Below are 13349 nucleotides of genomic sequence, written 5' to 3'. Positions count from 1 at the left end.
CTTCAAAATACTGCTCCTTTCTTTGCACAAACTTACCCTCTCATCCTTTCTGCTTTCTGAAGTAATTCTAAAAGTCCTTTATCTCAAGTGGCTTTAGTTGCACTATTGTGACTCCCTTGATGTCCTGAATCCATTCAAAACCTTGACCTTTCCTAGTCATTTTGACTTAGAGGAAGAGCCAGAATCACCCAGCACCAGGTCCAGTGAATAAGGTGGATGAAGACATACTGTCATGTTTTCGTGAGCCTGCCTTTCTGTTGGATGCTGCTCAGCCAAAGCATTCACCATATTTCTGATCACACGTAATAAAGACACTCAGGAAAGAGGACTTCCAGAACTGCTTCAGAAAGTGGCAAAATGATGGGATAAGTGTGTTGGAAATGAGGGGGAGTATTGTGGGAGGGATTCATGGGAACATGTCTTTTATTGAAACACATTTTTAAAATGTAAACATTCACTGTATATTTTGGTCACCTCTTATAGGCAGGAGAAATAACTTGCAGCATGACTGTGACCCTTTTTTCTTCCTCAGGCGTGACCGTTAAGAATCTCCAGGCCTTCCAGGTCCTGCAGAATGTCTTCCACAAAGCCAGTGACTCCGTCCTCTGCACGCAAGTCCTCTTGGCCATCAAGACCATGTGGGCCTGGAACCCGCGGAACTTCTTCCTGCTGGAGTGGACCCTGCAACCCATCTCACAGTTTGTGGAGCTCATACCCTCAAAGCCGACCCTGGTACAGGTGCACTTCTTCCAGCTGCTGGAGGCCCTGGTATTCAGGCTGCGCTATGTGCCCCACGAGATCCTGCGCAAAGTGCAGCATCTGATCAAAGAGAGCCCCCAGTCGTCCTGCACCCTCGTGGCCCTGAAGAGCATCCTTAAGATCACTGGCAGTGAACCTCTCTTCACCGACATCTTCCGGGACTCGGGGCTGCTGGGCCTGCTGCTGGCACAGCTGCGGAAGCAGGCCAAGATCATGAGGAAGTCAGGTGCCACTCTTGGGCCTTGGGAGTGGTGGGTAAATGGGCTGGGGCACTGAGGGTCAGGTCTGGTCTGTGTGCCAAGCTGGCCACCCCTCTATGGAACAGAGAAGATCAGTGAGTTCACGCCATGGGCATCATGAGGTCAGAGAAGGGACTCCTGGGAAGCTTGGGGTCCTAAAGAACGAGGAGCCTCTGGACTTCCTCATGAGGAGGTCAGAGGGGTGGACATAACTTCAAATGGGCCCTGGGGTTTGTCTGGGTGCAGATGGTGAGGGCCTTCAGATCCTTATTAATGCAAAAGGACAGGATCCTAGAAAGCTTGGAGTCCTAAATGCCTTTCTGTGGCTGGGATAGGTCTTATGTTGTAGGCCTGATGGTCTCCTGCTGGGAGAGCAGCCCTAGGGACTTGATGTTTCAGCATAGCCCTCTGAGTCTTGGTCCTCACTGAGCGCCCCCTGGCCCTGTCCCGCACCCCACACTGTGGAGTTTCAGCCTCAGCAGCTTCTGCTGTCCTACTGGGGTCCTTCTGTCTTCATAGAGGGGCCCTGTGGTGAGAGGCTGGGCTCCTTTACAGCCTCCCCATGTCCCATATGGGGGACCCTGCAGGGGACACTCTCTCTGACCTGCAGCCCAACCTGCAGGGATTTGCACGTAGGAAGTATGGTATCAAACCTCCTTCCCCATTTCTCTCAGCTTTCCCTCCACCATCTACCCCGCAGCACTGGGAAATCAGCCTGCAAGAGGGAGAGCAGGACCTCAGCTTCCTCCACATACTCCTCCTCACTTCTTGTTCCTCTCCTCCTCTTCTTCCCCCAGTGCACTGGCTGGGAGTACCTGGGGCTCTGGAGCCCTTGACCTCGTAGAATTCGGACCTAAACCAAGGCCATCAGCCTGTCTGTTTCTCTGGGTATCTCAGCAGGGAAAGGTGCTGCAGATTCTGGGGCCGGACAGCCTGGGCTGGAATATGGCCATGTCACTAACAGGCCACGGGCTCTTAGTGAAATGGCTTCACCTCTATGAGGCTGCTTGCTCCTCTGTACAAGGGTGATGGGTACATTGCAGTGAGGAACAGGACCCAGCGCTGTGCTTGGCACATGGCAGTTGCAGTATCCTAGGTGGTCTGTGGTGCTGTTTGGGAGCCAGTGGTATATGCTCCAAGAGAAGCTTGTGTGGCTTTTGGAGGCCTGGAAGGACCCATGTCCTCTCAGGACTGTTTGCAGACAGGGTCAGGACTGAGGACAGGATGGGCTTACAGGGTGACACTGTCTGTGTCTGGGCCTCAGGGCCAAGCCCTGGACAGTATTTTGTTATGTGGTTCTTTTTATTGCTTGGCTTGTCCTGTGTTGCCATAATGAAACACCTCAGACTGGGCAATTTACAAGAAGTAGAAGTTCTCTGGGCTCCGGTGCTGGAGGGTGGGGAGTCTAACATCAAGGGACTTGCTTCTAGTAGTGACCCTGTTGCTGCATGAAAGCATAGCCGAGGGCATCACACAGACAGACAGCAAGGGTGCCAGCTTGTAACAAGCATACCACCCTGGTCCTTTTATGGGAACCCACACTCATGACCTCACCTAAACCTATCTAATTATGTCCCATAAGCCCCACCCCGAAATATCGTTAATATGTAAGTTTAGGGATTAAGTTTTTAGCAGAGGAACATTTGAAGGACACATTCCAACCAGAGCGAACCTGGTGGCTGAAATCCCATCCTGAGTGAAACTGACATTCAACTTCCTTTGCTTTCCTGGGTGTTTGACTGAGAAGTCTGCATTTAGTGTTTCTGTGCTACCCTAGCTTGGTATTGCTTCTTAGCAGGCTGACATCAAGTTTGCTTCTAAGCCAACTCTGGACCTGTGGCCACCCCTCGGAGAGCTTGAACTTTATATGGGATGAAGCATCTGGTTGTACTTTGTGCTTTGAAATGTGTCTTGTTTTTCCTTAGGTACTTGGTCATTCTTGTGCTCATTTATTTATTCTTTCTTTATCCCCTAAATACATATTGAGTTTCCAGTTTGCTCAGGGATTGTTCTGGAAGTGGTATTGCGTGGTGAACAAAGGTACCTGGTTTGTTCTCATGGATCTAGTGGGGCTGTGTTTTATTCCAGACTCTCTTGGGCTAACCCACAGCTCCTAGCTCCCACCCTCCCAGGTATGAATGGGAAACTGAAGTAGCCAAATGTAGCTTGAATCAGGGCTCCCTGTGTCATCTGTGACCATGCTTCTCAAAGTGTGGTCACAGGACCAATCTTGTCAGCCTCACCTGGCATCTTAGAAATATAGATTTTAAGAACGCATCCGGTACCCACTAACTCAGAAACTCTGGGGATGGGGCATGCATAAGCTTTCCAGGGGCTCAAATTGGAGAATTGTTGGGGGGGTTGGGTTCTATCTTAGGATCTTAGGAACTGGGGTGCCCACTCACTTCTAACAGAAGTATTGTGTTCACATCTCCTTAAGAGAGCAGAAAACCAATGCAGTTCATGTCATGTATTCTTAAAAAATTTTTTTGGTTGATTTTTTAATGTGTTAGGAAGCAAAGAGCCTAGTCCTGGCATCCAGGATCCAGAAAGAGAACTTACCGGCGTGATGCTGAGAACTGTAGTTGTACTTCTGAAAGGCTCGGTTCGGAATGCCGGTAAGGATAGTGCCAGCTTCTCCTTGCCACCCTGTAGTAAAACATTGACTATTTCCTGGTTATCTATGTGCTGGTTACTTACATTCAACTGATTTATTTAAGGAATAACCAGTTTTATGGCTGTGGCTAGTGTCCCTTGGTTGGGTGATGTTCGGCGATCATCAATAAGTTGGTAGACACCTTGGTTAACACTTTTTACTCCTGAGGTTGTAAAACTAGGTTGATGAACCAAGATTGTGCTTAATCTGACAATTTCTCAATTAATGAGAGCACGGACTCCCCTCCCCTTTCAATTAAAATCCATTACTTTTTTTTTTTTTTAAATATCTTAAGAGTAAAGCCCAGGCAAAGAAAATTAGTTCCTTTTTAAGAAACATAATTTTATACCTTTCTTGTCCAGGGTGAATTCAGCAACTTTACCCATCCTGAAATTTGTTAGCTTGCTGAGATCATGTAGTTTCCAGGTTTTCAAAAATATGGTTTCAAATGTGCACATATATAATGTGAAGCAGGTTCACCAACAGTCGCATCCATAGGCTTGGTGATTTTTCATCTTCATCTGAGATCTTCACAGATCATCTATATTGAATGTAAAAAATTTACTTAGTTATAGCAGAGGAAAAAATCTCTTAACATGAAATTCCAAAATATTCCCAGGAGGTGCTGGTTAAATTCATATTCCCAGGCTTGCTCCCAGACATTGAGTTAGTATAGATCAAGCTAGAGCTCAGGAATCCACTCTGGAACAACTGACTTCCATGTGGGGGTACCCAGCCCATACATGGAACAGTCCTGCCTAATGGATTTGAGGGGCTCAAATCCACGTGAAGCTTCTCAGTCACATTAATTCCTAAGTTTTATTCCATGAGGGTTACTTCAAATATCAGTCCTGGGGAGGACATGTTTAAGATGACTTTTGAGCAAAAGCAAAACACCAACTGGATTTCTTTAATTTTCTCCCCAAGGAACTACCAAAGAATTAAATATGTTCTTAAACTCTGGTTTGCTTTCTTTAAGCATTTTGGCAGACAGCAAAGAGAATTGTCATTGGCTCTGGATGAGAAATTACACAGTAATACAGGAAGAGAGCCTGGTTAAAGTGTGTTTTACTTAGGTTTTTAAAAAGAAAGGGATTTTTCCTTTCTCTTTTTTCCCTATAAGATCACAATACTTTGTTAATGGCAGACATCATCTTGTACAATATATCTCCCAAACTCATCTCCTATGAGGAGATATGGGTCAAAGAATTTTTAAAAAATAGAATTCTCACTTGTAAAGAAAGATTTCCATTTAATTGTCAGCTTCACATTTTCTCTTTTCCTTTTTCTAATGTCATCTGAAACAGATATAATTTGGGAAAAATAAGTTAAAAAAAAAAAAACCCTACACTACCAAAGGGCAAAAACAAAACTTAAAAATGTGGTCAAACAAATGTGAAAGCTGTCAGGAAAAGTTGTCTTTGCTATCGAAAACCCCCTCACTCAAGCCCCTCCTCTCCATCTGTCCCCAGTGGTCCTGAAGGACCATGGCATGGTGCCCTTCATCAAGATCTTCCTGGATGACGAGTGCTACCGTGAGGCCTCGCTCAGCATCCTGGAGCAGCTCTCAGTCATCAATGCTGAGGAGTACGCGAGCATCATCGTGGGCGCGCTGTGCTCCTCCACACAGGGCGAGCTGCAACTGAAACTGGATCTCCTGCAGGTAATTTCCCATCCTATTTGTGTCTATCTCTCACAAGGGTATGTGCTAGGTGACTCCCATGTGCCCAGGCATTGGTCCTTTCAGGGCCCAGTGTGTTTGCTAGGTAGTACCTTGTATTAGGTAGAACTAGCTGCTATAACAAATAGCCCTCCTGTCCTCAGTTGCAGAGAACATTACACACTTCTTTCGTATGCAGAATTCATCGACAACTGGGGCTGCCATTCAGGGATAGCAGTCACCTGGGCATCCAGTTCTGCCAGCAGACATGGAAATGGCACACAATGGGCATGTGTTAGCTTCTATCCCATTTTCTCTTGGTGTAACTTTGGGGAGGACTCCATTGGGTGCAAACGGGCTGGAAATGGAGTCTCTGGCTGGGCAAGTGCTTCCAGCAGCACTGCCAGCTATGGAAGTGGACTGAGAATCAGTGTTGCAAATGTCCTGGTTAGGCATGGGGTACAGGTCGTCATGGGAGGAAAGAAGCAGGAGGGACCCACACTGCCTTCCTGGCCTGGGAAAGCTCAGGAGAAAGTGTGAACTGGAGAAGGAAGCAAAGGGTCATCCAGGAAGTGGGAGTAGTGAGGACAAAGGGACAAGAGGTCTGGGTTGTCATCTTTGGAGGACAGGAAGAAGTAAGGTTCTGTGACATTGCTACTAGTCATTAAATATAATAATATCAGTCCTCTTATCCCCTGTCCTTTCCATCTGTGGCTTTCATAGTCTTCTTGTTCCTTCCATTCATTCCTTTTGTCTTTGTGGTTTATGTTTTTGAAACATTCTCTTTTCTTGTCACCCAAACTTCAGCAGCTGGTGGGGCCACAGCATCATGAGTGTCCCACCCAGAAGTGACATGTGACCCAAACCATCCCGTGTTTCATAGGGGACAAGAACCCAAACAGTGATTTATTTAATTACAGGGTCCCTCTCTCTCCAAAAAAATCAGTGACAGCGATTTTTAGAAAATACAAAAGGAAAGTTAAATGTCTTAAAAGTTATTTGAGTCTCATAATTACACGAGATAAGGGGATTGCAAAGCAGACTGCATAGCAAGGAAGAGAGAAATCAAGAATTAATGAGTCACAGACATCATAATGCAGGGGTCCATGCCTACCCATGTTTATAGCAGCACAACTCAATAGCTAAGCCTTGCAAGTGGCCTGTATGTCCATCAACAGATGAATGGAAAAATAAAATATGGTTTTTATACACAATGGAGTAGTACTCTGCCGTAAAGAAGGATAAGTGTCAGTCATTTGTGGGAAAATGAATGCATCTTGAGGCCATAAGTTTAAGTGAAATAAATCAGACACACATAACTTCCTTATATGAGAAACCCAAAGTACAAATAATTTAAAGAGCAAAATGAAAGATAGATAATAGGAAATGGGGAGATAGATATTTTATAAATGAGAAGAAAACCAAGTGATGGAAGGAGAGGGGAATGAGGGAAAGGACAGGGACCAAAAAGAATTAAGATGTGTCATGTGCTTGCACCAACTCTCTAAGATGAATGTAATCATTGTATACTGCAAACACGGGCTGATAAAAACAAAGAGAAATTAATGAGAGCTGGAGTGTAGCTCAGTGGAAGCACACTTTCCTAGCATTCATGAGGCCCTGGGTTTCTTCCCCAGCAAAACACACACACACACACACACACACACACACACACACACACACACACACAGAGGAAGACAAGGACAAGAAACGAAAATGTGCTGGGAAGACTTGAGATTCACTTAGCTCAGGTGTCTAGTGCTGTAGGCAGAGGCAATTGGAGCACTTCCTTCACCAAACTAACACCACACAACTGCCAAACGGTGAAGTTAGTTTGAGCCAAAGACCCAGTGATCTTCCACCTTGCTGTGCTGCTCTCACATATGCACCTCCTGTGTCTGAATTTGCAGTTTAACATGTGTTTCCATAGGGACAGAGAAGGCATGACTGAAACACTCAGGGCTCTGACTTTCAGCTGGACCCACAACTATTTCTGACACTTTCATACTGAAGGTCAAGCAGATCCACAGAGGAGAAAGTTTTGCTTCACTTTGGAGAGTGAGAGCACCTTTGCGCCCAGCGTAGAAGAGGGCTTTGCCCTGCGTGCGGAGTGTTCCCGTTATTTACTCTACAGCCCAGAGGCATCTTATTGGAGTGCTGGCCCTTGGGTAATAGACTGAATTTCTGGAATTAGCAATATAAAGCCATTATGGTGTTTTACAGACTCAATATCATTTCAGAACCATGCTATCATGAGAGCAAGTAAGGAACGAGCACTCAGTGAGCTTATTTAACAAAGTTTTAGCTTGAGCTCAGTGTGCTGGGTCCTGCAGGACAGTCGGAAAGGCCCCAGGAGGGGCCATCACACTGCAGGACCTGGGGCTGTGAACACATCACTGGCCCCAGAGCCTCATCCAGATTTGCCCGCCACTGAGTCACAGGAGTCACTAGTGAACTCTCACTGGGATTGGACGTGGGATCTACAAGCATCCTTAAATCATTCTTGGAGCCCCTGGGAAACTTTGGAAACAAAGATGTAAAATAAGCTCTTTCTGGGCAGATCTCCCTTTTCAGAAGTTGAGAGGCACTGTGTCTACGCAGTAGGTCAGATAATGGAAGTGCCACAGTATTGGGACAGCAAGGGATGGGGGCAGGCAGTGCCCCCTCCCGGTAAAGGGTTGCCACCTCTCAAGTGAGGTCTCATCATGGAGCCCCCTCCGTGTCTCTACCCTGTGGCAGAATCCACCAACTCAGGACGGGTGTTTCCAAATTCAGGGGCTCTTCCATACCAACACTGAAGTGCATATGACTGCTCCACCAATTCTGGCAAGCAATAACTGAGTTAAAGGATAATGTAAGCAAATGAATTTCCTGCCTACAGCCAGTGGGACTGTGATTGGGTTATGCAGAAATTCAGATTGATTTGCTAATATACATTTAGCTGTTCAACTCTGAGTTTAATTGCATTACCTCACCAGTCTTCCAGCATGACACATGGAAAATTATGAGGAATAACAAATAATAGAATGTGAAATAAATCCTGTTAGTCCTAACATAGTTAGCGTTTTGCAGCCCACATCCATCCTATAGATTCAAGCTGGAGGAATACTAACTCAGGGACGATGACGCGGTAACTGAGTTAGGGATGAGAAAATGTGCTTAACGCTGACCTTTCTTGAAATGTGTCAACCCGAGCCTGATTACTTTGACTTCACCTGATTAAATTTACTCCCTTCCATAGCCTTAAAGCTCTTGGTGATGCATTGCCATGCAAAGTTGAGCGACAGTAATGGAGATCCTCTTCCTAGGCCCCCCGTTCCTGACAAATCACTTCCCGAAGTAGCGAAGTATTTATTTTCCTTTATGATAGAGATGTTTCTCTTTAGTTGCCATGAAATTAAGCCTTTGTAATTGGATTTTGGACTCTTTACTTTATGACTCTGCAAATATGAAATTAACCCCATCCCAAGAAATAATAGAGCAGTCTACGTTCTAATGAGATTAGCCCCATTTTAGATAATGACTCTGAATTTAATAAATCAAACAAAGCAACAATTAAGGACAGCCATCTCTCTCTTCCCCTCCTCCCCTCTACCCTGGGTGAGAAGAAAGCTACCATCTAGGCATTACAGGTGACAGTCCCTCCAAGAGAGAGCCAGGAAGGCTATTCCTGGTTGTTCCTCTTTCAAAACATCTGCTCTCAGCACTCTGAAGCATGGAGCTCTTCTAAGTAATATCTGGCCCCAATTTGGGCACTTGAAAGATGGTTGCTGGAGACAGGGGGATTCTTTGGTCATCTGGCATGCAGACAGTTGCCATGATTTGATTAGCTCTGTTTTTCAGTTGTCCTCCCTATTCTGGTATTTATTTTGTCATGTGTCATGTGAGAAACCCAGAAGTGTCCATCATTCCATTTGCCCAAAACCAACCTTTTAGTGGTGTTCAGAGCCCCGGAAAGCCTTCACATAAATGCTGCCTGTTTAACATCTCAGAGCCTGAGATTTCCCTGTGTCTCTGTGATTGACTGATTTTTCACGGCACATGTTGTGTGATCAGGTGCACGGTCAAGCTCAGACAGTGAGACACGTGCATATGGTTTACCAGTGTGCAGCCAGCCGTGGAGATGATCATTAGAAGGAAATGGCTAAAAGCATTGCATACTGCAAAGTTACAGTGAGATCATGCTCAGCTGAAGAAAAATACTTTCTGTTGGGAGTGAGTTGCTCTTGTGGGGAAGGTGCAGATGCAGTGTCTGCCTTAGCCAGTCCTGGCCTTGGGATCCCAGGGTAGGCATGAGAACAAATGGCCATTCTGCCTATGCACATGCACAGGGCCTCAGCATTCTGCAAGAACCTTTGCTGTTGTGCATACACGCTCTATCTAAGGACATGTCTACAAATACCAGTCTGTCTTGGGTTTTAAACCAAGGCTACATCCTCACTTCCGAGGAGAAAGCAACATCACTGCTGTGTCCTTAATATTTCATTTTTGCCTCCATCTTTCCAGCAGTCTGGAAGTTCCATCTCCCCAGAGTCTACCCTGTGACTCTAATTTGACCCTTCACAGTGGTGGCTCTGATGCTGCTTTTTCAAAGAGCAAAATGACACTCTATTTCCCACACTGAGCGGTGGCAGGTTATCATTGATCTGATCACTGGAGTAAGTCAGACATTTCTCTAAGCGGGAAAGGATCAATCAATCCATATTGGTAAGGATGAGTCCTCCCTCACTTCATATTGCTTCTCCATTTTGAATATGATAGTGGACTTTGGCCTTTCATACATTCTCCTGCTTGCAATGGTCTTCATTTTGTTTTCAGTTTCTTGCAATGTCACAGGCAAGGTGTTGGGAGCCTTATCAGCAGTTCCTGGCCACCGTTTCTCCTTGTCTCTGAAAGAATCCTCATCCCATATGTTGGTCAGTGTGGTCCAGGTCCTCTCATGTTCTCTGAGTGCAAACACAGGACTGATGACCCACCAGGACCCTTGGGGTTCTTGTAATGGGATATCATGCTAGAGAACACAATTTTCACGTTGGGACACACATTATGTTGTTGAGGATAGACACTCAGGTTAGGTTAGGGTACCAGGATTTCAGAGATGGAGCTGGAAAATTGCCTTTTTCTCCCAAATTGCACAGATTCATGTTAAATAATCACCTGTAACTTTATTGAATTTCCATTTAATTTTCTGAGTTTTAAAATTGAGTCTGTCCCCCCAGGACACCAATTTTTCTCTTTGTCTGCTAACTTCCACATGTCCTGTCATACACTGTCATTCCAAATTATGTGTTTATGTGTTTAAATTACAAGATCAACCCTTCCCCAAATTGGGAGTGTTTCTCTTACTTTTATCTCTTCAAACCTTATCTCAAATACCCTGGAATTGATGGCCAAACTGTATCCTTTTCCTTGTCTCACTAGAGCATTAAATATTCAAAAAGATAAAATAAATCAAACCTCTCTGCAGAGTCTACTAATGCAGCCACAGTGCTGTCCACTGTCCAGAGGACATGCCCAAAATGCCTGGATTTAGATGGAGTCCCCTGTAACTCATGTGATCAATTAATAAATGAATACCTAAACTACAAACTTTCAATATTTATCTGAAATTATCCAGACACTCTTTACTTTAGGGTGTGAAATTAGCACAGAATGAGAACATATTGAATGCTTGGCATAGACCACACACTGGCATCCATGCAGGTCTCACTGTGGTGCTCAGTAAAGGCTGAATTTTAGAAGGAAATCTGTTTGCCTGAGCAAGAGCCTCAGTTGTCTGGAGGGTACTGGATTCTACTGAGTGGCTCTGGGTTCTGTCAGTGCTTTCTCCATGTGTGGGATGTTCCATACGCTATACCTGTGTCTTCTGTTTCATTGGAAGTTCCTTTTCTCTCCCTAAAATCCTCATCTCTTCTCATCAGTTTTTGAGTAGATTCCCTGTAACATCTCTCTGCATGGAATGGGTGCACCACCCTGCATAGAGAGGGTGGATTTCACTGTTGGTCTCCTGTGCAGGGTAAGAGGAGGCTCCTCCCACTCACGCAGGGGCTTGTCAGGTGAAGCTGTGTCCCACTGAAGTGAGTGGACCACGTGTGGCTCCTGGTCTGTGGCAGAGCACCGAGACCACTGTCCAGCAGCTGTGGCAGTGTGATGACTGGGGGATGGGAGGGCACTGGGTGACCTGGGCTGCATGCTGAGTGTAAGCTAGGATCACAGGAAGCCTTCTGGAGGGAGATGCATTGTAGTTAGGGTGCTGGATGGTTAGGTCAACCCTATCGGTAAGCACAGGCTTTAGGGACAGCCCTTTGCAACAAGGCACCTACGGGTAACCTAAAGCAAGTGTAGGGGAGCAAGATTGGTACACTGAGGCTAGAGAATCTTCTTTCCTCTAGCTCCAGCAGCTTCCTGAGGTCTCAGCAGGGCAGAGCACACAGATGCCTCTGCAAGGGTCCTGTGGGAGCTGGGCTGCGATTTGACTCTTGCAGTTCATGCGTTCCATCTGCTTGCTCTTTCAGTCTCTACTTCGGACCCTCGAGACTCCCAAGGGTCGAGCTGCTTTCCGAGTCTCCAGTGGCTTCACCGGGCTGCTGTCACTGCTGTCTGACTTGGAGGGCTCTCTCCACACGCCCCCGCTGCAGGCCTGGGGTGCTGTGCCCCGCAGCCAGATCCTGGAGCTGCTGCTGCACACCCTCTGTGCCCTGTCTGCTGCACTGCACCTGGACCCTGTCAACAGTGACTTCTTCCAGAGGCATGGGCTCTTTGAGAAGCTGGCCGAGGACCTCTGTTCGTTGGGCTGTTTTGGGACCCCAGAGGAAGCAGGTGCCCCTCAGCAGTCCTGGCCCAACACAAAGGCCAGGCTGTTTGCCGAACTGCTGAGCACCACCTTTTCCCCTGATTGCCCACTCCCAGCCAGGGCACAGAGCTGCCTGCAGGTCCTCGGCTTCCTGGACAGCATGGCCAGCGGCATCCTCCACCTGCGAAGGGACCTGAGGCAGCCCCCTGCTACAGACACCCAGGAAGGAGAAGTTGCCGGTAGCCTCCAGGGCAGCTTCAAGCAGTGGCCAGGCCTGGAGGAGAGGTAGGGCTTCACTGCCTTCGTCTGCCTGGGAGCACCCAGGTGTCTCAGTTTCTTCCCCAAATCTCCTGCCCGGGTGCAGTAGTGGGAAGGCAAAGCCACAGACTAGGTGTGCGGAAATGCCATTTGATTTTCTTTAGGTCAACTGAGCTCTGACCCTGAGCTCCCCTGTGCTGGAAGTTGGCAGAACATTCAGTCCGAGTAAGTGCAGGGCTGGAGGGGGCTGTCCTTTGGCATAAGAACCAGCAAGGCTTCCGGGATGCCTGGGAACATGAGCAGCACACTCCTCTGGGTCCTAAATCTTCTGAGGTCTCATCTCCTCCCCATGGCACTTTTAGGGCTGGGTGAGATCCTTCAGCTTGCAGGACACAAAGCACAGAGCCCATCCCAGCCTCAGGACTTTCACTGTCCTTTCTTGTTGCTTCCATTCTCCTAATGAGATAATTGCTCCTCCTCCTGGCACAAGCCAGCTCTCCGTGGGCTTAGACTTCCATAGAAAGCTTTTACTGTTCGTGTGTGAGATAGAATCCCACTAAAGCAAGCAGACATGGAGGACCATCCCCACCTGGTCCATTTTGTGGTGGGAGGAGAATGAAAGAACACAACAGCCATCATCGGTGTGTGTCCTTCATTTCTCCAAGGAGGCAAAGTCAGACTGCAATTCACATGGCAATAAATTACCCTTTTGTGCATTTTTATCCAAAGAGATGGTGTGGGATGGATGTTAAATCTCTACATACTGAGATGATGATAAGTTTTTGCTGTTGTTTCAGTGGATAATCTGGTAAACGAATTGGTTTTCTAATCTTGCATTCCTGCATAAACCAATTTGTTTATGATATATTTATTGCTAAATTTGATTTGCTAATTTTTAACAAGGAGTTTTGCAACTCTGTTCACAGGAAAGTTTGATCTTTCCATATTCTTTGCTCAACTATTTTTATTATCAAATTTATGCTA

At 46.4% G+C, this 13349-nt stretch overlaps 1 protein-coding gene across 9 annotated transcripts in view; it reads left to right on the top strand.

Annotated features, from left to right (window-relative positions):
- Wdfy4 (WDFY family member 4) overlaps window positions 1-13349 on the top strand; it is a 242170-nt gene that overhangs the window by 36806 nt on the left and 192015 nt on the right. For all 9 annotated transcript variants that reach the window (XM_013508791.1, XM_013508792.1, XM_013508790.1 and 6 more), the window contains exons 9-12: window positions 533-985; window positions 3512-3616; window positions 5127-5317; window positions 11830-12392. In XM_013508791.1, the coding sequence (XP_013364245.1) occupies window positions 533-985; window positions 3512-3616; window positions 5127-5317; window positions 11830-12392 (1312 nt within the window). The remainder of the gene's footprint in view (window positions 1-532; window positions 986-3511; window positions 3617-5126; window positions 5318-11829; window positions 12393-13349) is intronic.

The sequence above is a fragment of the Chinchilla lanigera genome, unplaced genomic scaffold (assembly GCF_000276665.1).
Source record: "Chinchilla lanigera isolate Chin_1 unplaced genomic scaffold, ChiLan1.0 scaffold00155, whole genome shotgun sequence".
NCBI lineage: Eukaryota > Metazoa > Chordata > Mammalia > Rodentia > Chinchillidae > Chinchilla > Chinchilla lanigera.
The sequence above is the reverse complement of the archived record's forward strand: the minus strand, read 5'-3'. Positions and strand labels throughout refer to the sequence as shown.